At 41.1% G+C, this 27978-nt stretch overlaps 1 protein-coding gene across 4 annotated transcripts; it reads left to right on the top strand.

The window, feature by feature from the left end:
* fgfr1a (fibroblast growth factor receptor 1a) lies at window positions 1–26414 on the top strand. Of its 4 annotated transcripts, XM_088299873.1 has the most exons (18): window positions 1–598; window positions 6081–6261; window positions 12331–12573; window positions 12662–12751; window positions 13120–13292; window positions 16434–16557; window positions 17947–18137; window positions 18325–18475; window positions 21373–21570; window positions 21888–22032; window positions 23341–23462; window positions 23752–23862; window positions 24223–24413; window positions 24515–24637; window positions 24720–24790; window positions 24877–25014; window positions 25528–25633; window positions 25724–26413. In XM_088299873.1, exons 2-18 carry the CDS (start codon window positions 6174–6176, stop codon window positions 25898–25900), a joined length of 2442 nt encoding a protein of 813 aa, XP_088155999.1. In that variant the 5' UTR covers window positions 1–598; window positions 6081–6173; the 3' UTR covers window positions 25901–26413. The 4 variants fall into 4 exon arrangements, with proteins under 4 accessions (XP_088155999.1, XP_088155995.1, XP_088155998.1 ...); XM_088299869.1 differs by lacking the exon at window positions 1–598 and having other exon boundaries at window positions 6159–6261; window positions 21373–21563; window positions 21887–22032; window positions 25724–26414; XM_088299872.1 differs by lacking the exons at window positions 1–598; window positions 18325–18475 and adding an exon at window positions 19276–19420 and having other exon boundaries at window positions 6159–6261; window positions 21373–21563; window positions 21887–22032.
* The last annotated feature ends 1564 nt before the right edge of the window (window positions 26415–27978 follow it).

The following is a 27978-nucleotide window of genomic DNA, read 5'->3' as shown; positions in this document are numbered from 1 at the left end:
ACCGAGGATGCCCATCCACTAGTCAGAAAAAAAGGGGGAGGTTTGGATTTGCACGGATTCCCGTTCTTGTACATTTTTCTTCCACTATGAATAGTTCTAATAACTTTTTAGATTCTACTGGCGTACATCTTTTCTCGCGAGGAAATAATACAAACAACATTTGACTCGAGGAACTTAGTTTTTTTTCCCCTCGGAGATGAGAGGACTGCGATTCATCGCGAGTGAAGACGCTGAGATCAATGGACGACCGAACCACTAAAGTTTTCCAAATAGTGATTGTGTTAGTGTCGTATTAAAATAATGTCCTGACTGCATCCTACATTACAACCGATTAGCTCAAATCCGTTTCATCCTACGGACGTTTTGTTCCGCGTTTCCCTCTGTTCTTTAATCTGACACGCACGCGCTCTTCCTTGGCCAAGTTTGGGAAAATATGCGCGACCTGGTTTGCTGAACTTCCACAGTTGCGACCAAAGCGAGTGTCGCAGCTCCTTTTCATTACGATTGGATATTGTCCTTTTTTGGAGGAACCTTTTCACCATCCAATCTCAGCTCCGGCGTGTTCTTATCAGACAAGCGTTGGCTGGTCGCCAGTAAGGTGAGCTTCTTTTCTTGTTCCCCAAACACGTTTTTATTGTATGTTGACGGGCTGTGGGGCAAGCATTGTTTCCCGCTGCAATCTGAGATCCTACTGATAAGGTCATTCTCTTCGCAAGGAATGCAAAAATGTATTATTTCCATTCACCTTTACACGCCCCCCCCCACCCTCTTTCAAAAAATATATGCATAAATATGCATATAAACGCTTAAGCACTACAGTAATTGTATTTCCTGACATATCTTAACATTGGGGTCACAACTTGCAAAGAAATGCTAGAAAGTGCATCTAACAATGAATTACATAGGCAATAGATGCCTAAATCTTATCTAAGCATTTTAAATAGAGTAAAAAAAGTCAGAGTAAGCTGCATATGCAACGTAATTGAGGTGCATCTCCAAATTTCTGTTATATAAACAAATAATATAAATGAAATTAACTTATTTGCAAATAGCAGTAAGACTACGTGTTATTAGTACAATTATACTATACTGTATCTTAAAAAAACAATGAATTCAGTTGCTGCTATGTACCCCCAAAAAAGTAATTAAATTGCACCTTTGTACACCCCCCCCCCCAAAAAAAAAACCTTATGAATACAGTTGTTGCTTTGGTGTTTTTACAGCAACATACATCCACACTGTATCATTTTAATGTTCGTTGATTTGTCCACCATGTCAAACAATTCTCGAACATAAGAAAAGATCAGTCACTCTGGTCACTGATGTGGAAATGCTGTGACGTTATGCTTGTGAAATGGCGTTATCGTTCTAACCGTCATGAAACATGCCAAAGTGCCTGAGTGATGTTGTATGAAGTTCTGTAAAGATGGCTTTTTGGAATAGTTTTGCTCTGGGTAATAATTTGTCCTTGTAACAAAATTACTTGGTGGTACACATAAGGTTTCCAATTTTTTAAACAAAATTATTCAAACTGTTGCATTCTGTCTTCTTGTAAGTATTTTAAACATTTCTTTTTACATGTTTTTAATTCCTTGTTGTCTTGGTGTTTATTCAGATATGATTCGGTTGTCTTTGTACATGCGGATTGTAATGGATTACGTCTATACTAGAAATGTTTTTTTTCAGTGGAACCGCCAAAGTTGAACACAGTCAGTGTTGTTACGTGACATGATGATGTTTGTTGACTTCTTGTAATTTCACAACACATATTCCCGTAGACATTTGTAACAGATGTTCCCATACAGTATCATTATGCAAAGTCAGTTATTTTATGACAAGGTCAAATTGTCACCCTTGTCTGACCTTTAGCCCGGCACAATTTTTAATGCAACATTTCAAAAGTCCTAATTTTCGTATAAGTGTATAGACAATTAAACCACTTTTAAAAAAAAGTCAGTAGAACTAAAATAGAAAACTAAAAACTAAACTAAACTAACTAACTAAAAAGTAAATCTATGCTATTTATTTTATAAACGGATTGGTAATTATTTTGAGAGAGTCATGTCTTCGTAAACATTGCAGTACATCATCCAAAAACTTGCACCACTGAGACACCGCATTTATTAAGGCTTCATTCATTGTCCTCATGCCGTTTACCTGTACATACTAAGTCAGGCAAAATAGCGCTAAATTGCTCCTCTTACCCATCTAATATCACAGGCCCTGTCTGGTATCATGGCACAGTCTCTTTTAAAAAGAAATAGGGTGAGGGGTTGGGGTGGTGTGTGTAGGGGGTTGCTGGCATATATTTTGGTTTGGCTAGTATGTTTTGGTTGAACTTCCAATAGGAGGTTCTCCAGAATTCCCCCCTTTAATAAACAAACTATGAATCCATCCAGCCATCTTTTATAGTGCTTATCCTCACAAGGGTGACAGTTGAGCTGGAGCCTATCCCAGCTGACTTTTGTTGAGTGTACTGGTCGTCAGCCAGTTGAAGGGCACAGATACGTAGACAAAAAAAACATTTCACACACATTTCCATTGTACCCAATTTAGAGTCTTCGGTTAACCTTAAATGCACGTTATTGGACTGTGAGAGGAAACTGGAGTTGCTGGACTGAACCCACGCAAGCACGAGGAGAACATGCAAACTAGTCAAAGGAATGCCAGTTCTAAGATTCGAACCCCGAACCTCAGAACTGTGAGGCGGATGTACTCACCACCCGGTAGAGCTGAACAATGTTAATGTCTGTTTTTGTTTGTTTGTTTTTTTTACTAAGTTTGCTAGCCTGGTAGCGGAGTGCGACTGAGAAAATTATATGTATAATTTTTGGGGGGTGTATTTTTAATCCAATTAGCTTTGCTAAGGGCCTTTTTGCATTTGTCAAATTGATTTTCTTACATAAAATAAAGCAGACATGGTTACGTGAAAATGTAAAAAGCGAATTGAAAGAAGCAGAGAAAAATACACAATATACGTTCTGACCTTTTTATTTGGAAATATTCACCTTTCACATTGAAATAACGCATTCAGAAATACTTCCATTTTGAGTTTTACACTTTTGCACTCACCATTACTGGAAAGCACAGGTGCCAAACTCCAGTCCTTGAGGGCCCTTCTCCTGCATATTTTAGATGTTTCTCTCCTCCAGCACACCTGATTCAAATGATCAGATCGTTATCCTGCTCCTGCAGTGCTTTCCGTTGAGATGAACATTTAAATAAGGTGGAGGGAAACATTTAATGTAAGGCCCAGGGGCCAGGCCTGGCCCGCCAATTCCTTTTTTTTTTTTTTTTTTGTGGCCCGCGAAAGTAAATTACCTGCAATGACTTCATGTTTCTAGCTAAAGTACTGAAACTGCTTTCATTGACTTTGAAATTGCAAGCATTCTTTGTTACCCATTTCCCTTTTAAATACGTTGAGTAATATATGAACAAACTATTTTTACAGGCCTCTGATTTGTTATTTATCTTTTTTTGTGTGTGTGTGTTTGTTTATGTAAGATAGGACGACCATACATTTGGGTTTACAGTCATAATGGCACCCCCCAAAGGAAGCCATAACTATGATGTGGCCTGCAACAAAAATTAGTTTGAGATTCAATTTATACCATGATATGTCTTTCAGGACATATCGCCAAGTCCTCAGTTGCCGTTTGTTAATTATATAAATCTGGAAAAAAGCTTTACATGTCTTACCACATTGTACATTTATATACAAAGGACATCTGATTAATCAATTGAAAAATACTTGACGGATTAATAAATTATTAAGATATAAAGCTTTAGTGAACAGCTCTAAAATTGTCTAAAATGTCCGTGTGTGATTGGTCTCGGAATTAGTAGCGACCAATCTCATTCATGGATGAGAGTATCGCAATTGGCAGCATAAAACCTCAACTTTTAAGGTTTTGCTGGAATGGTGTAATTTTACATTTTGCACAGAAGCTTGATTTTGGAAATAAAATCGTGAATTGAATTGAAATCGCATTATCTGTCAGAAAAATCGCAATTCAGTCTTGTCCTAAAATCGTTGAGCCCTGCCACTCGTCCACCTTTCTGCTGACTATCTATCTAATGAAGTATTTATTTCCAACTTCCCATATGGAAATGTAAATGCACGATGAAAGGCATTTTGGATGAGCATGTGAAGCAAATGGCAACGTGTCAAGCAGCTTGACACTGATTGTTTTTACATTTAAGTGTCATCTGATGGAATGCTGGTGATGAACCACATGTCTGTATCGTGAGTCTGTTGGGAAAAAACTTTTTGTTTTTGTAGTAAAGTGTATACCATATTCTTGGTAAAATAGTCTGTATTCTGTCGTTCAAGTGAAAGAGTAGCGATAATTGAGAAGTGGCTACAGCATTAAAGAGTTGAGGAATTGTATGCATGGTTTACAGTGAACAGCAATTACATTGCAGGCTATGTTATGGGTGAGGCCCGTACCTTTTAACTTTGTACAGCATTACTGGTCTTTGCATCTTGTAATCTTTTAAAATGAAATATTTAATTTGGATTTTGTGAAGAAAATAATCTATTTAATTTTTCCCCCAATATTTTTCAAATTTTTTTTTGGTTTGCCAACTTCTTTTTTTTATGGTTGAAAATGATGCCTAGTAATATACAGTATATATTATGTCTAATATATCCCAAAATTTGTAAATGCAGTCGAATGGGAATCAGTTATTCTCTCAGCGGCCTGGCTCGGTCCTTATCCCCCAGTGGTCCACTGTGCTGTGTTGTACTATGGAAGTGATTTGAGGGAATGCATTCTTTCCAAACTAGTATTGTTTACAATTCCAACTAAAATGCCTCTCTTAAATTTTCCTCAAGTTCAATTGGGTGTTGGTAAACCAAGTTGAAGAGCCTATGCTGAGTATTTGCATAGCAAAACACACTTTACTTTGATTCTCGCTCTCATGGGAACTGAGGATGACAGAGCTTAGTGTCATACTTCGGACAAGCGACTTCCTCCATCTCGCTGACTGTTCGCCGTGATGCCAAGGGAACAGGGACTGTGCGGTCTTGCCGCAGAAGCACTTTCTTGGAATCATCCCAAAGGGTGAGTCACTTCTTACGAAGCCTCGATGACCAAGCTTCTTCATCACCCTCAGTTCCCTGTGGCCCAACTCAGCTGCTGGAATAGTCAAGTGTTCTCGGAAAGTGAAAATGAATTGGTTTAGGGGGGAACAGAGTGCCTGTTGGGGAGATCAACACTCACTGGTGATTAACGCTTAAAAGAAACCACAGCTGCATCACAACATTCCTCTGGGTAAACAAATAAAACCAATTAGGGCTTTGACTCACATGTGATGTTGTTGTTTGTTGTTTTACTGCTAGCTTACTGGTGGACTCGCAGAACAATTAATCACAAAAAACTATGTGTCCAGTTTTCTGCTGTAGTCGGACAGCCATGGAAATTGTGTGTGTGTGTGTGTGTGGGGGGGGGGGTGCGTGTGTGGGGGTGTGTATGAGTGTGTGTGTGCGTGTGGTTTTGTTGCTTAGTCTGTCCATTCACCGTATGGGAGCAAATGGTTGTTGAGGCTCTTGGGCTTGGGCCAAAACCAAATGTTAGGTAATAGATTTTGAAGTGTGGAAATGATGTCTCTCTACAACGGTGTCACATGACACGCTGTAGTTTTTGTTCTTTAACAGATTCCTCAAGGAGGGGCAGGGGCAAGTGTTAATCTCTGAGGCCAGATGCTTGGGGGTGATGATGCAAGCAGATGTGCATGTGTATGGGTCAGTCACGGGGCTCCATTTTGCAGGGTATGGTTGTTTAAAAAAAAAAAAATTTACTAAGATACAATGACAATCTTCATGATTTTATATTGACAGGTCACTCAAAGGTTGTGAAAAGAAAACAAGTTGTGCAAGATGAGTCTGGTCTGTTTTAAGACGTGTTTGAGTACCTCCCTGAACCTTGCTGACATTCTAAGAATTTTTCGTTAGTTTTTTTTTTTTTTTTTTGCCTATACTTGTAGTACTGTGTCCCCTTTCACTCTTTTAACATCTGCTGAGCTGTAGTTTTAAGACACAAGGCAAACTCATGCATTTGTACTCCTATTTTCCGCAGTTCAAATCTGCAAATGACCTGCTGCTGATGCCCCGAAGTTCTGAATGGAGTTCCAGTCGCTGAAAAGTCAACAATTGTAGCTCCCTCTACAGGATGCTGATGAGTTCAAGTGTACTTCTGTTTCTGGCTTTCTTTGCCCAGGTTTTAAGGACACAGTGCCGCCCTGCCATTCCTGATGAAGGTAAGCTTGTGGGATAAAAGTCCTCTTTTCACCCACTTTGGTTTAAAGATGATTGAAGTGAATTGCCAAGTCTGCTTTATGTGAACATAATAAATAGTCTATTGATAAGCAAAGCGTTGTTGTTCAAGTGGAATGAACGTGACAGTACCACATTCAGTGTAGTTTGCCCTTTTTATAAAATGTCCTTGATTTTAGGGGCGTTTTATTTACTTTTTCATTTTTTTTTTAATATGAGCATGACTAAACAATGACAATTGGCCTTTTATTTTAACGACAATGGCATTTTGTGTAATGAAACAACTATTTCCTTTCCGTGGAAAAACTAAAAATATTCATTTTTGGAATGGGAAAGACTTGTTTGTTTGCAGTATTTTGACTTGGCATACGTAAGTCCAGTCACTGGGTATAAAAAGCGTGATTATCTTGTTTGCGGTTGTGACGCTTGTCCAGCAAAGTGTACATTTGCCACATCCATTACTTACTAAAGTGATTACATGACGCAAAGACACCAACAAACAGTGTTCATATGATATTGTGTCATTGGGTGGGACTAGATGCTGTTGTGCATGCACTAGGTGTTTACCAAATGTCAACTCCTGGTCTGGCTTGGACATTACAGTTATTTTAGCCAGTCTGAATGGACTGACTGACTGAATGGTGACACGCATGTGCAGCTAACTCGACGTCATGTGGTGCAGTGTTTATGGAAGTAAATATGATCTCACTGTTAGATGCTCATCTCATTTCTCTAGTTGCAACTTCGAAGGTTCTTGCTCCTCGCTCCTCTGTTAGAATCTGCCAGAAATTCCATTGAGGACACGAGGAGGTTGGTGTAGTAGTGAGGCAGGAGGAGGTAGAAATGTTCAGGGAAAATTAGACAATCCCTCCTTATTGTCATCATTTCGTGGCAACATCTATTACAAATAATGTCATGTGATTGACTTCAATGGCATCATTGTCTTTGCTGAATTATTACTATCACCACAAATGTCCACTTTATGCCTTATGTTTCAAGTAGGATTGTATGAAATATTATGAATATAATCAAATAAATGAACGCTCTTCCCCTTCACAACTTTGCAAATGGTAAGACTGATTGTTAGTAGTCCATTCTAAGCCTGAACCACAAGCCCATACCCGCATGCGGCGCACATTTAGCTTTTTATGACATATACTGCAGGTCGGATGAGTGCTACCTTTGCGTCCTAATTGCAGATACACATTAGATACATATCTGATTTATATCCACATATGAAAGAGGCCTCTGTCAGATTTAGAAAACAAATCTGAATGGTACTGGTCATGGCGGCACGGTGGATGACTGTTTAGCACAATGGCCTCACAGTCCAGAGGTTGTGGGTTCGATTCTGGCTCCGGCCTTCCTGTGTGGAGTTTGCATGTTCTCCCCGTGCCTGCGTGGGTTTCCTCCGGATACTCAAAAAACATGCATGGCAGGTTGATTTGAACACTCTAAATTGCCCCTAGTTATGAGTGTGAGCGCGGATGGTTGTTTGTCTATGTGTGCCCTGCGATTGGCTGGCAACCTGGTCAGGGTGTACCCCGCCTACTCCCTGAAGATAGCTGCGGTAGACTCCAGCACCCCCCGCGACCCTTGTGAAGAGAAGCGGTACAGATATGAATGAATGTACAGGTCACCTTACATGGAAAAAAAAATAGAGGTAACATATGATCACAAAATAAATCCACCTTTTTGGATAGGCAACGTCACCATAATAGTTACCTACATTTGTGGGTAGATGGCTTTTGGGTGTTGACAGAACGCAGTGGGAATCGGCAGAGCGATATGATCGCCTCGGCATTATAATAGCAATATGTGGTCTCTTGGGCCCTGAAATGTAAAGGATTGTCAAAGTTTGCATTTAAGCCAAAATTGGGACATGCTGAAGTAAATGAGTCCCATCTGTAGCTCAAGGGCAGCCCTGCCACCATTACAATAATGAAGCATTATTATTTTTTGGGTGAATGCATGAATTCTCAGAAAAAATATTCATTAATGGTTTTCTTTCAAAAAAAACATGGAAGAACAGCTACTCTGGGCCATCGTGGAGACAGATTATCTTCCAGGTGAGCTACCGAATAAAATACTAAGTGTGAGCCACTCGTCAGTTGTTATTCACCAAATGGTCAGGTATTATCTATGCGCCTCTGTGCTTTTCCTCCTGCTCCCCCACTGGCTTTAGCTGGGGAATGCTTCACTTTTCCCCACTTCCCTACTGGGTGACGGATGGCTTCAGCTGTCGACAAACAATCACAGAAGAAGCATTTGGTTTCATTCCCTTTGTCTTGAGCAGGGAAACAAAATATTTGTATGGAAATTGTTAGCTAGTCGCGTATGCATATTTCTTTTATTAGTCTTGGGGCTTCATGTTGTGTGTCGCTCGCATAAGAAAAGGCTTTTCCCTGATAAAATTAAATACAGTAATTCTCCCCGGAGGCCACTTGTTTTAAATGATTACAGATGGTAAGAAATGGCCTTAGGTTGAACATTCTCAAAGGTTTCAGTCGCATTTCTCCTAATTTGTGCTGTTTAAAGGGTGCTATGCAAAAAGTAGGTTATTGAAATATAACCTGATGTTTATTGTCATTATTATTCCGTATGTAAAGTGGAACCTTCGAACCCCAGTTTCTAAACATAAATTCTACAATATATTGCGAAATATATGCCCTGCAATTGGCTGGCGAACAGTTCAGGCTCTACCTCGGCTACCACACGAAGACAGCTGGGATAGGCCTCCAGCACACCTATGACACTTGTGAGGATAAGCGGTTCAGATAATGGATGGATAGATGAGATACAGGTCCAGTGTGAGTTCTTTAACGCTGGCAGCAGTGTCAAAGACAGGATCAGTCTGCGAATGGTGGAGGACGCCGAGAGAGCACGGGTCCTCACACCCGGTGACATCATCTTTGAGCCTTTCTCTAGCAGCACTGGTATTGGATTGGCTCTGGACGCAGCTGTGAAAGGTCGCGGCTGCTTCATTGTCATGCCAGATAAAATCAACACAGAGAATGTGGATGTCCTGAGAGCACTGGAGCCACCTATCAGCACACTTTGACTCTCCAGAATTCCACGAAGATCTTGCTTGGCACCTAAAGAGGGAGATGCCTAACTCCCAATGCCCAATCCTTGATCGGCGCTGCAACCCGAACAACCGTCTGGGTCACTACAACACTACGGCCGGAGAAACCAACATTTGTGGGCAAATTCATTGAAGTGAAGTACGTCCATGTGGAGTGGCGCTCAGTTGCAGCTGTCCGCTGAATAACCACTAAGTGCTAACTACATCTTTATTTACAGTGTAATAACAAATGTCATGACACTGCACTGTGTGAGCAATGTGCATTGTTTTAAAGCCACTGCTTATTAGATTATTCTAGGATTTGTGAGAACTTGTGTTCTGGCTGACCTTTAAATAAACTGTGATATGATGGTAGTTTGTCTGAGTATGAGTGGAAAATCAAAGAGAGAATCACCAAAAGCACATCATCATTTTCAAAGTAAGATAGAGCTAGTCTCTGTACAATATTAACACCCCACAGCGGTTTACTTATCCGTTGAACAATTTAAACTGCTTCTTCTGATAAGATTTTGAAGTTTACACTCTTTGCACCCGCTTACAAAATAGTCGTAATCCTCCAGTGATTTATAAGTGTTCATCTGGCGACACAAGTTAGTTAAGAATGTTGTGATAAGACAAACTTGGTCAAGCATTCGCACATTCCACACAGAATAACTTTCTTCCGGTATCGCGGTTGTAGTCGAGATCAGCTGGCAGGTTGTCAAAATACTTTGAAAATGCCATAATAAAACAAGTTGATGATCGCTGTTAGCGGTTGTGTGTGCATGTGTGCTGCTTGTGTGTGTTACCACCCAAGATGGCTGCGTTAGAAAAATAGACTTCCCAGAATGCCTTGCTCTGATCATTCAGCACTAAAAGAAATTCTCCAGAGGTGTTTTGTTTCATTGATCTGTTATTCTCAAGCTTCCCATTTGAAGTTGTGGTTTGAAGCTAAATGTTGTTCAAGTCATTTGAATGACACTGGAAGAGCTTGAATATTAACTTTGCCCTGCACAGAAATCTAGTTGCTCCCAACTGTTAATCCTTGCTAATAGTAATTAGCTCATTTAGCACTGAAAGGGTCCTCCACTGGAGTGCTTTCAGGAGAAACAGTTTCTTGGTGAATTTTGGGGGACTTGCTAATGGCCATTGTGGTACTCATGTGCTTCCTGCATGTCCTGGCTTTTGTCTCCGATCAGTTCCGGTCCACACTTTGCCCGCCTTTTCAATCTGTTGTGTTTGCATAAGAGCAGACCACTGCAAAGCCCTGACCAGCCATCCGATTTTGCTGCATTTAGCCATCACTTCAGTGGGAGCAGGAAATCCCACAAGTCATTCATGCAGCATATTGCTTCCTATCGCGTAGCCAAAGTGTGCTCCAACGAGTGGCGCCAACTCTTCCTTTCACACCAGTCAACTTTTTTTGTACCCCTCATTGTAAGCGTTTCAGCATGCATACCTCCTCACATAAATTCCTTGAAGGATTTCTGTGATTAGGCTGATTTTAAACGATGTCAATCATTATCTCACCAAACAGTTGGAAGACCAGTCCAGATGGGCGGCAAATATCTTTAATCCGGTGTAATCCAATCATAGCGGTAGGAGGCTTCACAGAGATCAAACATGCTCATATTCAGAAGACATATTCACGAAGGTTCATACTTGGTTTAGGGTGAAGAGTTGAAAACAAATTCCTGTTTAGTGTTCATCATGAATTTTCCATACAACCCTCACATTCTCTTGTCCCTCAAGCACAGGTGTTCCTGACTGTGATTTACAGTAAAACAAACACTTTTTTTGTATTTTTTTTTTTTTTTACAACTTTTCAGGGCGTTTTATGTTGTCTGCCGGAAGATTAACACATGGGATGTTGACACAGATTTATCAGTAGCATCTCCGTTTAGTGGGAAGGAACAGAAACACTGAATGGCCCTCACACAGCGAATGTTTTTTTTTTTCTTTTTTTTTTTTTTACAAGTTAATTTTAGAATTGTATCCAGGTTGGATCACTATAAATGTCTTTTCTGCTTTGGACCCTTTGGTTGTGTTTCTGAGGAGAAAGTTGATCCTACCCCCTGGCCCCTTTTCCTGCTGGGATTAAGGGCCTGTCAGACATATGCGATCCAGGAAATACCTTTACTTGGCCCAAGTGGGGTCACCATAGCAACTGGTACTAGAACCTGCCACTGCAGGTCCTCACTTGTGCGCTCATGTGCACATGCTAACTCTCCCGGGCTTCCTGGCTATTATTGTGAGGAGGACTTTGTTGGGATGGTGGGAAGGGTTACATTGTTGTACTTTTTGGCATAGCTTCTAGTTTTTCATTCTTTTGTAATATGTTACAAACAACACATTTGGAAATGGTTACAAATAACAAAAGAACTACAAACTACATTTAAAAAAGGTTAGCGCTGGTATTCTTGAGCAACAACATCAGGAAAGTTGGCCAGTGATGCTCCCTACCTTTCTAAGCACACAAACAACACTATTTCGACTGTGTGTCAACATAATTGGGTTATTCCCTCCCTCTTGGGCTATGTAGTAATTTAGAACAGGGGGGCTCAGGTGTCCTGCTCTGTGACGCTTGCCCACTCTTCATTCCTGTAATTGAATTTCACCTTCCTTTTCCTAGTGGCTCCTTGCCTCTTTGCCGATTGGACCCCATTTAGGGGGCAATTTAATTTTGGGAAGAGGCACTGCAGGCCTTGTGCCAGAAGGAAATCAAGGAAGGTCTTTTCGAGTGTCTCTTGGTCGTCGCTATATGATATGAGTACATTTTTCAAATGGATAGCCTCATATTTGTGTGGTGTCTGACCGTTTCAGAAATTCATCAGGCGTTTATATTTATTCCGTCTGATTTATCTTCTGGGGATTCCGAGCAGTATCTTTTGCTGCCGCTGGTTATTTCTTTTATTTAATATGTGTGTTTGGAAACGACAAAATTGTCTGAACTGCTAAATCTATCACCATTCCCCATTATTCCATTTAGTCGCCTTGGAAACACAAGCAGAGCTTTTCACCCTCTATCTTGGGGATCGACTGGACCTAAGTTGTTTCACCAAGGACACCCTGCATGCCGTCAACTGGACCAAAGACCATGTGGTTGTAGTGGATGGAGAACACACACGCATACGCAATGGCCAGCTGGAGATTGAGACAGTGGAGCTGGCAGACTCTGGCCTGTACGCATGCATGACGTTTGGCAACCACAGTGTCTTTTTCAACGTCACAGGTATATTAATGAAACAGGAACCAACAGGAGTCATGTAATCTTAAGTCAATACCCTCAAATGCCTAACAAAATATTTCCATTTTAACAGTTGACACCCTGGCCTCGTCCGAGGACGATGATGAGGATGAAGAATCCTCCTCTGAGGAAGCTAAATTATTAGGCAGTCAAAAACTACTTCGTAAGTTGGTCGAGTCCTTTATTAACCATGCTGGCGCTGCTGTATTAGATAATCGTGTTTATGCATATGAATTCTCACCGTGAACATTCTTGGTGGTTCAAGGATCAAAGTGTGTGTGAGGGTGTGCTGTGTGAAAGTGTGCTTGCTGTGTTGTGTGACAGCTTCTGAATCACTCTAACAAGTTGACCTTTTGAGACTTTCGTACTCAAAGCTTTATCTGTACCGGAAGGCTTATCACGTTTTAAGAACGCAATTTACAAATTCAGTACGTATTTCCAAAACGTTCAGACAATCAACGAGCAATGTGACCTTTGTTTTATTGTATTTAAAGTATTGATTAACTGGCTTTCTTTATTTTCTTGTTGTAGCAATGGCTCCACAGTGGGATCATCCAGAAAAAATGGAAAAAAAGTTACATGCCGTCCCTGCCAGCAAGACTGTCAAGTTCCGGTGCCAGGCCAGTGGCAATCCAGCACCCACATTGAAATGGTACAAGAATGGAAAAGAATTCAAAAGAGACCACCGGATTGGAGGATTTAAGGTCAGTCTTATTGATCTATTGGTCTTGAGACTCTTGAACTTCTCGTATTTCCAATTATAACCTTCTTCAACAAGTTGTTTCTTGTTCTTGAAGCTCAAACTCTTTGAGCAGGAGTGTATTTTCATTATTGGCGTGCAGAAGTATGGGCCCCGGGGCCACACCGGGCCGCCCACATTCTCTGACTGGCCCTCACAGAGACCATGAAGTCAAAATAAAATGTAAACGTCTAATTTGGAAAGTTATGCTTTGATTTGATGTGCACTCGTGTGGATGTTGGTACAAGCGAGGTAGCGAGCAAGAGTTACAACATGTCTGTGGTGGAGCCAACTTTGTGACGTCTTAGCCCTATTTATTGACTTTTCTACCCCCCCCCCTATTTTCCCAAAAAGAGGGTAGCAACAGTGGTCCTAATGTTAACAACATTCTTATTTCCTGCACAGTGGAGGAACGAGGGCCGAGAGCATTCGGTCAATTAATACTGTACGGACATTTACGGTTTTATATACGCTGCATAGTGGGTGTATTACAAGTCATCACTGTGCATCGCTGTCATCACGGCATTACACTTCACACTTATGTATAGATTTGGGATTCCTGATTTGGAACTGCTAATGTCAGTTGGTGGTTGGTGCACAAAATTTAAATGTTTTAATGTATAAAGATGTATATTTAATGAGCGCTTATGATTTAGTTTCAAACTTGTATTTCCTTATTCTGACAATATAGACCAGGGGTGGGCAAACTTTTTGAGTGGCGGGCCACAATGGGTTTTAAAATTTGACAGAGGGGCCGGACCAGGAGCAGATGGATGGAGTGTTTTGGTAACCTCACCTCATTGGAGAAAATAAATATTTAATTTTAAATGAAAGTGAACAAAAGCATTACAACAATATATATGTATGTCTTTGAAAAAAAAAAAAACAGTATTTAGAAAATAAAACATTGACAAGGTTTATTCATTTAATTTTTTCCAAGTTCAGCGGGCCGGATTCAATAGTTTAACGGGCCGCATGTGGCCCCCAAGCCGAAGTTTGCCCACACCTGAAATAGGCCACACATGGAGCCTTTTAGTGAAACAAGACTATGCTTATTCTGAATACATAAGAAATAATATACCGTAGTTCAACGATGAGGTTAGCACGTTGGCCTGGCCCTCGACAAGCGTTCAAGTTTCTCATGTGGGCCCTTTGCGAAATTAATTGCACCTCCCTGTTGGAGTGTAAAGTAAATGCGCAACACAGATCCTACACCACACAGAGCAAACACAGTGCACACCCTCTATCCAAGCAAGCTGAATTCATAGTTGACTGACTGTTGATCAAATGAGAGATTGTAATATTCAAGATAAGACAAATGTTTCCAACTGCTGATTGAAGCAAGTTTTCTCAAGTAGATTGGTCTGCTAGATATTTGCTGGATTTCTTTAGGCATAGCACCTCCTCATAGCTGTACTTGTATATTCTGATCACAAGGGATAAATGACATGTTCAACATTGTTTCTAAATTGGACTTTTTTTGTTGTCCCGCAATCTTCTTTGTTACATTCGCGATCCAGTAACACAGTTGTGTGGCACATGTTTACACACTTTGAGAAAAGCAAAAACACCCTCCTTCTCCTCAATGTCTGCTATTTCTATTAAGGTATGATAGAGGCAAGTTTAGCCCTGCCGCATGCATCCCCAAGTCTTCTTCCTTCCCAGGTGGGACACATTTAGGAGTTTCCTCTCAGCTGCCTGTTCCCTCCCCCCTCTGACCAGCCCACAACAGCCAGACGGCCCACTTTCCCATCTGGCTGCTGTTTTTTTTTTTCAGTCATGGTGCAAAGTTCCACATTGGCGGCTTGGGATGTCTCTCATCTCACTAACGCTTGCTTTTATGGCCAGTCTTCTATTGTTCATATACTGTATATCGTCTGCTTAGAGTTGTGCAGGAAGAAGGGAATAATGTGGTCCACATGTATGAAGTCAAGCACAACACATCTGGCAACAGGCAGCTGGATTCCTTCTTGTGTTGGCTAAATGAGGGAAAGCGCATGGCTCAGTCTCTGTACATGCATGTTTGATGTTGCCATTGCCTTAGAGGTCTGTTAGCTAATCACACAGTTCTGGTCTTGGCAGATTTATGGAAGAAAAATTATAGCATGAAACCAGCCAGTCATCTGCTGGTGCTAATAAGATAGGCTGCTGCATATATAGATTCAATATGAAACATGTTAGCACATTTTCCTGTGGGTGGAAAAAAGATCGACTGCTTCAAAGATATGTTGCCCACAGGAAGTAGGGTTAGTCCTGGACCTTGTTACTGTCACATTCCACTTCATTTACCACATAAATAGTGATCCGTTCATATTCAGAAAGCAGACACAAACCTTCTTGTTTTGTCTTAATGAGCTTACGTATAAAGAAATGCAAAACCACGGGCAAAATGTATTATATGAGCACAAAAAGGTTTTCCTTGTGATGCGGCGAGACTCAAAGCATCCATCCATCTATCTATTATCCGAGCCGCTTGTCCTCACGTGGGTCGCAAGGGTGTTTGAAGCCTATCTCAGCTGCCTTCTGGCAATCGATGGGGTACACCCTGGACTGGTTTCCAGCCAATCGCTGGGCACACATAGACGAACAACCATCCGTGCTCACAATCACATCTAGGGACAATTTAGAGTGTCCAATCAACCTACCATGCATGTTTTTGGAATGTGGGAGGAAACTATTACCCGGAGAAAACGCATTCGGGCACGGGGAGAACATGCAAAGTCCACACAGGAAGGCCGGAGCTGGATTCAAACTCAACACCTCTGTACTGTCAGGCGGACGTGCTAACCGGTCGTCCACAGTGCCGCCAGACTCAAAACAATTCATGTAATCTTGTATACTCATTTTTAAAAATCGTCAGACTGGCTTCAAAATAGATACGTCTTGTAAAATCACAAGTACAAAGCAGTTCCTCATTAAAAACAAAAAACATTAAATATTCCCTGAAGATTTTCACACTTCTCTAGACTGGCTTTGCCATTATTTTTTTTTATGGACTGACTCACTCTTGATACAATTAGGGAAATGCTGAAATATATGTCGATGACATTGGAAATATTTTGTATTTGGTCTAATGGCCATTGAAACCTTTTTCTCCAATGTTTAGGTTCGCGACCATGTTTGGACCATCATCATGGAATCTGTAGTTCCATCTGACAAGGGAAACTATACCTGTGTGGTGGAAAACCAGTATGGGAGCATCAATCACACCTACCAGCTGGATGTTGTCGGTAGGTGGTCACGCTAAAAAATTATTGACAACAGTATTGTTCTTTTCAATGGTATAGATTTGTCCAATTGCAAGTGAAGTAAACATAAATGTCACGCTTAACAATTAATTCTAGCAATTATTTGATTACCTGTCAATTATTGATTAGGTAGCAATCTATCAGATTGATAACTTACTCATCTTCAGGCACCAAGGCAACACACAGGCGGAGATACAAATGCTTGGTTTGTTGCACTCGGTGGGTGACCCACAATACCTACGTGCTTCTCGCAGTTAATGCTTTTGAAAGATGAAAATTTGTATTGTTCTATATTACACAATATGGAAAGTGATTTGTTACAGCTCCAGCTGTTGTGAAATGCACTATATAAATAAAGTTGTATTGTATAATTGGCGGGCTTCTAATTTTTAGTGTGATTGTATTCACCCTGGTAAATACAATACCCCAGCACAAGGTAAACATACGCAATCGGTCCCATATTTGGTCTATAAAGCTTGAGTTTCACAGAATAGTGGACAGATGATGCACCTTAGTCCTGCCCTGACATGCCCTACTGTGGTGCTATAAATCATATTCCACGATTTTTTTTTTTGTCTCCTGGGCCTGGCTGGATCTCAACAAGGCCCGTAATGCCGACAATAAATCTGTGTTTTAAGGACAGAAATACTGTCATACCTATTCCAAGATAAAATACAACCTGTAATCTGTGCTGTTACTCTTTCGTATAACAGAATGTTTTATCTGTAAATTACATTATTTGAAGAAATTTGATATTTTATTTTTTATTTAAGTATATGTGTGAATGGATGTCCGCCTCACTATTCAGAGGTGCAGGGTTCGATTCCTGGTTGCAGCCTTCCTGCGTGGGGTTTGCATTTTCTCCCTGTGCCTGCGTGGCTTTTGGTCTTGATGCTGCAGTTATTTCCCCACATTCAAAAGACATGCATGGTAGGTTGTTTGGATGCTCTAAATTATCCTTAGGTGTGATTGTGAGCGTGAGTGATTGTTTGTCTTTGTGTGCCCTGCGATTGGCAACCAGTTAAGGGTGTACCCTGCCTACTGCCCGAAGACGGCTGGGATGGTCTCCATCAACCCCGCAACCCTTGTCAGGGGAAGCAGAACAGATAATGGATGGATAATATAATATAATATAATATAGGATATGAATAGGCCACATTTTTAATAACAATTACGATTAGAGCGTAATGATTCTGTTGTGAAATTGAGCAGTGTGCAGAATTCTTCTTCTTCTATTACACGATATACTGCCAGAACCTTCCTGTAGTAATGTTCAGAATCCCTGAGTGGGACCAAACATTGCCCCGGACGCTGAGGATAAATGTATAGAAATATATATGTTCATGTATTTGTGTTTTCATTGTGTTGCAGAGCGTTCTCCACACAGGCCCATCCTGCAGGCTGGCCTGCCTGCTAATCGCACTGCAGTGGTGGGCAGTGATGTCGAATTTGAGTGCAAGGTCTTTAGCGACCCTCAGCCTCACATCCAGTGGTTAAAGCACATCGAGGTCAACGGGAGTCGCGTTGGTGCAGATGGCTTACCATATGTTCGAATCCTCAAGGTAGGAGTTAATTCTGATTTGTTTTCCCACATTCTCCCACACTGCTGTTAGACTTTTGCTGCGCTAGCTTCAAGCATGTTCAAGGGTGAAGCTAATTGAATTCAAACCATCCAGCAAGTTGTCAAAAAGTGATTTTGATTAAATACCTTTTGTGTTTGAGCTGCACGTGACATTCTTTTATTTCCAGCATTCTGGGGTCAATAGCTCGGACGCTCAGTTGCTGACCCTCCGCAATGTGACCGAGGAAGACAGTGGAGAATATATATGTAAAGTGTCCAATTATATAGGGGAGGCCAATCAGTCGGCCTGGCTGACTGTCACCAGATTTGAGCCCACAGGTAAACATCACCAAGCTGTACAGGACTACACAGTGGAGACACTCCCAAGACCACCTGGAAAAACTAGGGCCGTACAACAGAAGACATCCTCAGCTGTTTCTCTCCTCCCACACTGCCTCCATTTTCTCCCTCCCTCTATCCTGCCTCAGTGCTCCTGACTGTAAATGACGCTATGGAAAATTCCCAGCAGAACAGTTGAAGGTGTTTAGTCTCTGGTTTACGTTGGACCTAGTCTCAGTGCTCACTCTTTCCTCTGCTCTCCCAATTTACCTTCAGCCCCTTTGCCATCTTCTTTCTTGATTTTATTTTCCTCCCTTGCCCTTCCACATGCTCACTCTCTGCACTTTCTGTGTCTGGACTCTCCTTTGGTTTTTCCTGCTAGCTTCCTCTTGCACAGATGTCCACTTATTTGTCTACTGCTCACTGTCCACAGATAGGAATGTGAGGTGTGCCCTAGTGTGAGTGAGATCTGTTCTGCTGTGGAGTTTTCCATGTTGCCCATCGCGTGCATGGGGAGATAAGACTGAGTTATTCAACATGGTGAAGGGATGGCCCAATATTGGGTTTAGTCAGCCAGATTCAACCTAACTAGCTATTCCACTAACAGATTCTTGTGTGGGGGGCTCTCCTTGACAGGTCCTTGGCTGCGGCTATAAGTCATTACTTTTGGGAAAAATGGTGTTTGATGTTGGAGGAGGAAAGCAACTCTCCTCTGTCACCTTTCTCTTTCAGAATTCTTTACTCATGGTTCCTTTCTTTCTATTGGGCCTCTTGTTGGGTCTACTTCCTTTATTTTCTAGACCGCTGGCCTTAACACCACGGACAAGGAAATGGAAGTCCTGCAACTGAGAAATGTGTCTTTTGATGACGCTGGGGAGTATACCTGCTTGGCGGGAAATTCTATCGGGTTCTCTCATCACTCTGCATGGTTGACCGTTTTTGAAGGTATCAGTGGTTCTCCCTCCCCCTCCCTAAATTCCCGTCATTTTCCTTTACAAAAGTCTATTTGCCTTCACATTTGTCAGAATTCGAAACAAATCAAATTCTGTGAAAATGTGAGAAAGCATGTTGTAGTTCTTGACTTCCCCTCTCTCAGCATGGCTCCTTCTCACTGTGGGCCTTGCGGCGCTTACATGAAGTCTAAGAATGCCAAACAACTCACAAGCGACCTCAAAGTTGGAAAAAAACATGGAGAAGCAAATAATCAGGCAGAAGAAAAACTTAAAGAATTCTTTTTGGCCTTATCCAGATTTATTTTTAAACAGGGAGTTTGGCATTTCTATTCACTTCGAGCTATCCAAAACTTTCTGCTCTTTAATAGATATTTGCATGACATTTTGGTGTGAAGCTGATTTTCTTTGACAAGCGCTTTAAATGACATGTAGTGACCGTGTCATTTCCTGCTGTGAGCCCTCCCTGGCCGGCTCTGATAATTGGCTCTGTGTACTTGATGTGTCTCATTCGTCCGTGTTGAAATGGGCATTTGTCCAATCATCACGCTGCTTGTCAGTCAGCCTCTTACCACAAGTGTTGCTCACTTGTGCGATGCTGGTGTTGGTGATGGGTGCGGCAGCACACTTGCACTTGGTCTGGGATGCAAAGCACATCAAAGAGATTGAAGGAGTCCATTATGTAGTGCTATGTTGGATAAGTAAATACTTGAAAAACATCTTAGAATTAATGCAAAATCACCAATTATGAAGTCAATTTAATTTTAAGACTGCTCTAATAGTTTTCTTTGATTTTTGAATACCATCTAAATGGAGAAATGTTTACAAACATTTTTCTTCTTAAAACTGCCCACAAGCACTACACTCCGGCAGTGTCAGTTTGCAAGGCCCAGTGGTAACTTGAGCATTGAGTTTTGTTCTAAGATGATGTGCTAAAGATGTACAGCTAACATGGTACAATATTGCACAGTATGCAAATTAATTTTGAAGTAAATCAAACTGAGTCAACCTAAGTTAAAATATTTAACTCAGTTAAAAAAATTAAATAATCTCCAGAGTTAATGCTTTAATTTTGACAGCCCTAATATATGTTTATGACCACAGCATACAGTAATGATTACTCGTAATGCTGAGTACTGTGTAATCACAATCTGAACTAGTCAAGATATCGATACACAGACCCATCCCGAGCCAAGTGTGTCTCTGTGTGTTGTTGTGCTGCATGCAACTCTTGGTGTTAATAATACATATACGGTGTTTCTTTTTTTTTGAATGGGAGGATAAAAACAAAGTCTTATTTGGTTTCAGTTCTATGATAAACTCAATTTAATTCATGGTTATATTGGCTCTTCCTGAAAGAGTAACGTTTGTGTATCACTCGCACCAACACACAACACTTTTGGCGAAAATGACACACAAGTAATTCAACTACATGTGAGATTATGCTGTGTCACTAGAACATTAAAAGCACGTGCGTGTGTGCGTGATTGTGTGCATGCACATATGAGTGTGTGGGTGTGTGTGTACACGTGCGGGCGTGGGGGCGTGTGTGTGTGTGTGTGTGAAGCATCCTGTGTGGCAACCATACCCTTGGCATTGTTATGGCCTCTCTCTCTCTTTAAACATGAATTGATTTCTAACTTTACTGAAATTAAAATGTTCCACTCCTAAAGCCATTCATTGGGTTAGTATAGAAAATAGGCTATTTGGGCTAATTGTAATTTAACATGCTGCAACCACTGAGAATATTTTTTTGGGTGTCAAAGGGTCTGGTTTTAGACACAATAGCTTGGTATGTTTGTGTATGCGGATGCTGTGGTGTTTTTGTGCTAATAGGTCCAAGTGCTGATGAGCATGTTTCAACATGCTTCTGTATGTACAATTCTTATATAACAGCTGATGCTACTCCCCTGCCCCTTTCACCCCTGCGATCCCTTCCATGTGTAGCCGTCCCACACTATCCTCCGGCCAACCACACTTACCTGGAGGTGGTCATCTACTGTGTGGGCTTCTTCTTCATCGCAGTCATGGTTGCCATCGTTATTATTGTGAAGATTCGCACCTCTTCCAAGAAGAGTGACTTCAACGGTCAGCTGGCTGTCCACAAGCTGGCTAAGAGCATCCCTCTGCGCAGACAGGTAACAGAAAGTAGATAGGGGGTTCGGAACTTATTTACCTTTTCCATTCTTTTCTCTCTATACTCCTTTTGCTCTTACCTCTATGAGTGTATGTCTATGCTTTAATTGTACTAAAAGCATACTTCCATAGAGGTCGTCAAGAGTCCAACCTTTGTATCAGGTAGGTATAGTGTTCTTCTTGAACCTCGTGATAAATATTAAGCAACGGAGGCCATATCACAAAAAAAGGTTCCCCCCTCCACTGTTCTTGACCAAATTATTTTAGGCAGTCATTTGTGTCTGTTTCACTATGAGGGGAGTAATGTCAGGCTTCTTTATCGTAGGTGTCAGTGGACTCAAGTTCCTCCATCAACTCTGGTGTGATGTTGGTTCGACCTTCTCGCCTTTCCTCCAGTGGCTCTCCAATGTTGTCAGGAGTGTCTGAGTATGAATTGCCGCAAGATCCCCGCTGGGAGCTTCCTCGAGATCGGTATGTACAGAAGATGTCTTTCATTTTTACACATCCAATGTCATCAAATTTTCCTTTTTTTTTTTTTTATAAATAAGATAGGTCAAAATGAGTCTGCGACATGGTTTAGGTTTGACATTTAGAAATGTCAATTATAAACAATTGTCGATGAAATGCTTTTGGCACTGAAAATGATTTAGACATCATTGTGACGTAGATACACTCCTCATGATTTAAGTACTCACCATTTCAACTTGCATGACACTGTATCACAGCAGCCAATCTGTGGCACGGATATGCACGGTGCCCTGGAGTTTAAAATAATAAAATAAAATTGGTGCTCTTTTGGAGAACTGGACTTTGGGAACATTAACAATTGCATGAGCCACACATTATACACAGTCACTCGCTCGCTCGCTCGCTAACACACATAAATAACACAAATAACTGATGAAGGCTTCTTTTTTTTCCATTTTCCAAATTAGTCAATGCAGTTCACAATGATTTTGGTCATGATCACCAAAAATTATTTTAGCTTTTATAGTAATGGTAGTTTTATTAAACAAAAACTCCATAATGGTTACTGCAATTGCCTCACAGTTCTGAATTTGAACTTGAAGTTGATTCTCACCTCTGGCTTTCGTGTTTGGAATTTACATGTTCTCCCTGTGCTTGCATGGGTTTTCTCACATAATCCGTCTTACTCCAACATCCCCCCCAAAAAGGAACGTTAAGTTATCAGAAGACAAAATTGACCATAGATGTGGATTGGAGTGTGATTTCTTGCTTGTTTTATATGCGTGACCCTCTCATTCATTCAACATGTATCTTCCAAAGATTGTTTGCTCATTTGAGGATGCAGTGGCCAAGCCACAAATGCCTTTTTTTATTCCTGTATATCCATAGCAGCTAAAGCTTTGTTGTTTGTCCTCCATGAATATGTTTTCACTGTGGAAGGTGCGGTCAGTCTTTTAATACCATGGCAGGAAATGGTCAGTTAGAAATGCCACATATTTTGCAGCGGTCATTTTGACCCTTTCCGGTACCTACCTACAGTATGCTTTTATTTCAACTATGTGGTGCAATGCAACTCTATTTCACATGAGCAACGTGATCCATTTTGTGGTGATTCAAACTGAAGGGTTCAAGGAAAAAAACAAAGCAATGTATAAATGCATGGAAAGTTTTTAAGTTCCCCTCTAGTACAATGCACCATCAACCACATGAATCAGAGTGGTATAAAACCACGAAAGAAAAGCATATTGTTTAAAACTTATCAATGTATGGAAGTAACTGCATGTCGCCTTCTTTTTACTGTCTTGCTTGCAGACTTGTTCTTGGGAAGCCCTTGGGCGAAGGCTGCTTTGGTCAGGTGGTGATGGGAGAGGCACTAGGTCTTGACAAAGAGAAGCCAAACCGTGTGACAAAGGTTGCAGTGAAAATGTTGAAGTGTAAGTAAGCTCTCTTTTACCATTAAGTTTTCTATGGAACCGTCGTTGGTGGAAATATGTCTTGCAATAGTGCAACGCCTGGAGACCTGCCTGTAGGATGGCTACCCATGAACAACCACTTAAATGGCTATGATGAGCACTGAAAATGAGTAGCATTCACATCGTCTTGAATAAGAATACAAATTATAAGATGTCTAAGAACACTGAAAGGATTTGAATACTCTCTGTATCAAGCAAAGCAGAATATTGACTTATCCCCCTAATATGATTTCTTACTAATGCCCTCCAGCTGATGCCACAGAGAAAGACTTGTCAGACCTGATTTCAGAGATGGAAATGATGAAGATCATTGGGAAACACAAGAACATCATAAATCTGCTGGGAGCCTGCACACAGGATGGTAAGCTTTCACATGCAGTCACTGCTTTGCTGTTCTGGTTATGAAATGTATCTTGAGTAATAATTGGCATGTACTGTATCCATGAGTGGGAGTTTTTCATCACCCTTCTCAGCAAGTAAAATCTATCTTCATTTGGTGAAAATGTACATGTAGTTCATCTTGACAAAATCGACATATATTTATGTAATTAATTGGGCAGTCATTAACTTAAATATGATGTCTTTGTGTGTGTGTGCATATACATGTGTATATATATATATATATATATAAAGAAAAAAATATATATAAAGAAAGATATGAATAGATAAAGATATGCATATAACAACATTTCCAATCATTATTATGCCCATTTCTCCGTAGGTCCTTTGTATGTGATTGTGGAGTATGCATCCAAGGGGAATTTGAGGGAGTTTTTGCATGCACGGCGCCCTCCAGGCATGGAGTACTGTTACAACCCAGACCAAGTTCCTGTCGAGAACATGTCCATCAAAGACCTGGTGTCCTGTGCCTATCAAGTGGCGCGAGGCATGGAGTACCTGTCTTCCAAAAAGGTAATACAAGCACAAACAGACCAGACGAAAGAAACTGCAATTGACCAAACCTCTTCATAATGTTGTTGTACAATAATACTTCCCCTTCCCCATCTCTACAGTGCATCCACAGAGATCTTGCTGCTCGAAATGTTTTGGTAACTGAAGACAATGTGATGAAAATAGCAGATTTTGGCTTGGCAAGAGATATACACCACATTGATTATTACAAAAAGACCACTAATGTAAGTAGTTTCATCATTTTGGAGAAATACTTGAGAATTTGTTGCGCACGAATAACTAGAAGGCGCATACTTTTCCCCGAAGGGTCGTTTACCGGTCAAATGGATGGCTCCTGAAGCACTATTTGATCGAATATACACACACCAGAGCGATGTGTGAGTTTTATATGACTGCTTTTTCTTCAGTCTATCCGGATGCAATGTGGTTCAAACACTTGAGTTGATGTTATGCTTATTTGCAGCTGGTCATTTGGCGTTCTGCTTTGGGAAATCTTTACCCTGGGAGGCTCTCCATACCCCGGCATCCCAGTGGAAGAACTGTTTAAGCTGCTGAAGGAAGGTCACCGCATGGACAAACCCTCCACATGCACTCATGAGCTGTAAGGAAATTATGACCTCATCTGGCATTTTCCCTTGGAATGTTAGCAACAAATCCAAAAACTGCAGACAATTTGCTACCTTCTCGGGTTGCCTGAGGTTATGCATCGGTCCTCGTTAGTTTGGAAGTTCTCGTTTACTACAATGTAACAGCCCACTCGGGAATCAAAATGGCGCTTTACATCCACCCATCTTAAGTCATCCTCCATCAAAGAGGAAGTTCACAACTGCTTTGTTTCCTCCTAATTTTGTTGCACTCTAGTGATGTTGAGGTGTTCATTAATTGCAATACATTGTGTTAAAACTCCTTTAGTTTGTTTGGGAAACATGATTTATTATTTTTCTGCACAAAACGTCAGAGTTTTATTTGGATCACATTCAAATGTTGTACATCAGATATAAACATGACCCTAAAAATGGCATTTCATAAAAGCTCCTCCTCCCCCGACAACTAACACTACAAGAGCTCAACATGGACTATTTGAAGTCAGTCTCTCAACTTTGACCTGATGCAGGTACATGATGATGAGGGATTGCTGGCATGCTGTGCCCTCCCAGAGGCCCACATTCAAGCAGCTTGTAGAGGACCTGGACCGCTGTCTGGCCATGACGTCCAACCAGGTCAGTCCTTTCCTCATTATGGGTGAAAGCAGCAGCCATATGTGTTGTGGACATATCATCACGTTCATTGTGAGTCTTTCCTGCATACAGGAGTATTTAGAGCTGTCGGTGCCCTTGGATCAATACTCCCCCAACTACCCCGACACCCGCAGCTCCACTTGCTCCTCTGGCGAGGACTCCGTCTTCTCCCACGATGCCGGTGCTGAGGAGCCCTGCCTGCCAAAACTCCCTCCCCATTTGAATGGCGCGGCCATCAAGAAACGCTGATACCTCATCACCATGCAGACAAACATCGACATTTCCCCAACTCCCTGCCTCATTGGGGTGGTGGAATCTTCCCCTACATTCCCAGAGATGAAGCTAAGAACCGTCGCTGCTCGGTGAGACAGAAGCTTAGAGACGCTTCAGAGAACTTGTTGGACCTCAAGGACTGCAGAGTGCAGCCATTTCTCGATTCCAGGTGGAACGATGTTGACGGGCAACTTTCTATTATCAGGAATGGAAGTGTGTCACGGTGTTCGAAGTGGGTCTACCACTCTCGCACAGGACAGGACACTCAAGAACTGACTCAGATCAAGTCAGGCCATTTTTATTCACATCGTTCATCGAGACAGCATTTTGCTTTACAGACCAAATACGACCAAGGAACATGCCGGACCATGGTACACTGCGCTCACTATATGTTCTTGTAAATAATGCTAGGAAAATCTACATATGGATGAATATGAATATATATATATATATATATATATATATATATATATATATATATATATATATATATATACACTATACTCTTATTTTTATCACCATAATAGATATTTGTTTTGTACAAGGATTATTTTTTTTTAATCCATTCTTTTGAGTATAGTCTGTAGGGGAGATATCATGTGACTTTTTTCCCCCAGGTTTGATTTCCCTCATGTAATAACATAAGCATTAATAGATAATATCTTGGGTATTTTCTATTTTTTTTTAAATATGCTTTTTCATAGCACATCATGCATATTTGTGTAACTCGATATTTGAGGGCGTTCGACTCTGCACCATGATGAATATATCAGTGTGACTGAATGTGTGCGCGGGTAAAGAAAACCGAATTTCATACATCTTGTCCAATAACAGTTCCAACTGTCAACATGTAGTTCCTGCTTTTAAAAGGCGTCCTAATTAGCTTCAGTCGATGTCATGCACTACCTCTGTGCATGCATGCCATGTTATGAACATACTTTTTACTGTACCAGCTTTAACGTGACATCTATCTGCTGCCAAATAACTTGTGATGATGGGTTGTGGAACACTTCCATCCTCATAAATGGATAACATGAAATAAAATGCTTCTTAAAAACAAATGACAAAGGCTTTTTCAGAATGATCTGAACTCTTTCAATAAGTCTAGTTATTAAGTATTTTCTGTATATCAGAATAGTTGCCAATATACTGTCCCAGCCTTTCTCGCTCGGGTGTCAGATTAGGTCTGATAATATTCGACAGACATCAGAAGACGTGTGGGTGATCGCAGCCTGCCACACCCTGCAGTAAACCTGATTTATGGAAGTGTGAATGGCTTGGCAACTGCTAGTACTACACCTCCATCCATCAACCACACCAACCTTGATGCTTGTACAGTATCAGGTTCTGGCTTCCTGCCATTGCCTGATGCATCACCTGGCTTGCAATCTCCATGCGGGCAGCATTTGACCTTTTTTAAAAGCCAGCTCTTATGAGTTGGGGTCAGCGCAGATGCTCCGTGTGTGTGATATGTTTTAGCGGATGAGATTGGCATGAAGTTGTGAACGCTGGTATCTTGAGCACAATTATGCTTTAAAATTGACCCCTCACGTCACAGTACATGGTCGCTTCCAGTGGACGCTCGAGGAGTCAGACAAACATATTACCTCATTGTTTTGGGGGTGAAATGTTTTCCACGCCTGGAAACTGGGAGCAATAAAAGTCCCCTGTGTGTTTTGTGGTTGAGGTGATTCTGAAGAGCTCTATATAAGAATAGGAACGACAAGAGAAATCTTGCTTTATGAGCTGCTAATGGTGTGCAGGTGCTATTAGGTGAAGGGTGTTATCACTTTGGACAGATGGCACAGGAAGAATTTGAATCGTCAGGTATCATCCAGCACAGCAACAGTTAAACTGTCAAGTCAGTTGACTACCGTAATCCATGTATTAGTACTTTGTATTTGTGGACGGTGTGGCTGAATGCTTGCAAGTGAATCTGCTTATATCCATTGAAGCATGAAGGGTTTGATTCATGCCGAGTTTGGATTCTTAGTTTTAGAGAAATCTCCCTTCAGTGGTGATGAATGAGACATGCATCGACTCTTTGTCACCCA

This window comes from Idiotropiscis lumnitzeri, chromosome 1, assembly GCF_059441095.1.
Source record: "Idiotropiscis lumnitzeri isolate Australia: NSW breed Sydney's pygmy pipehorse chromosome 1, RoL_Ilum_1.0, whole genome shotgun sequence".
Lineage (NCBI taxonomy): Eukaryota > Metazoa > Chordata > Actinopteri > Syngnathiformes > Syngnathidae > Idiotropiscis > Idiotropiscis lumnitzeri.
This window is presented reverse-complemented; position numbering and strand designations above follow the sequence as displayed.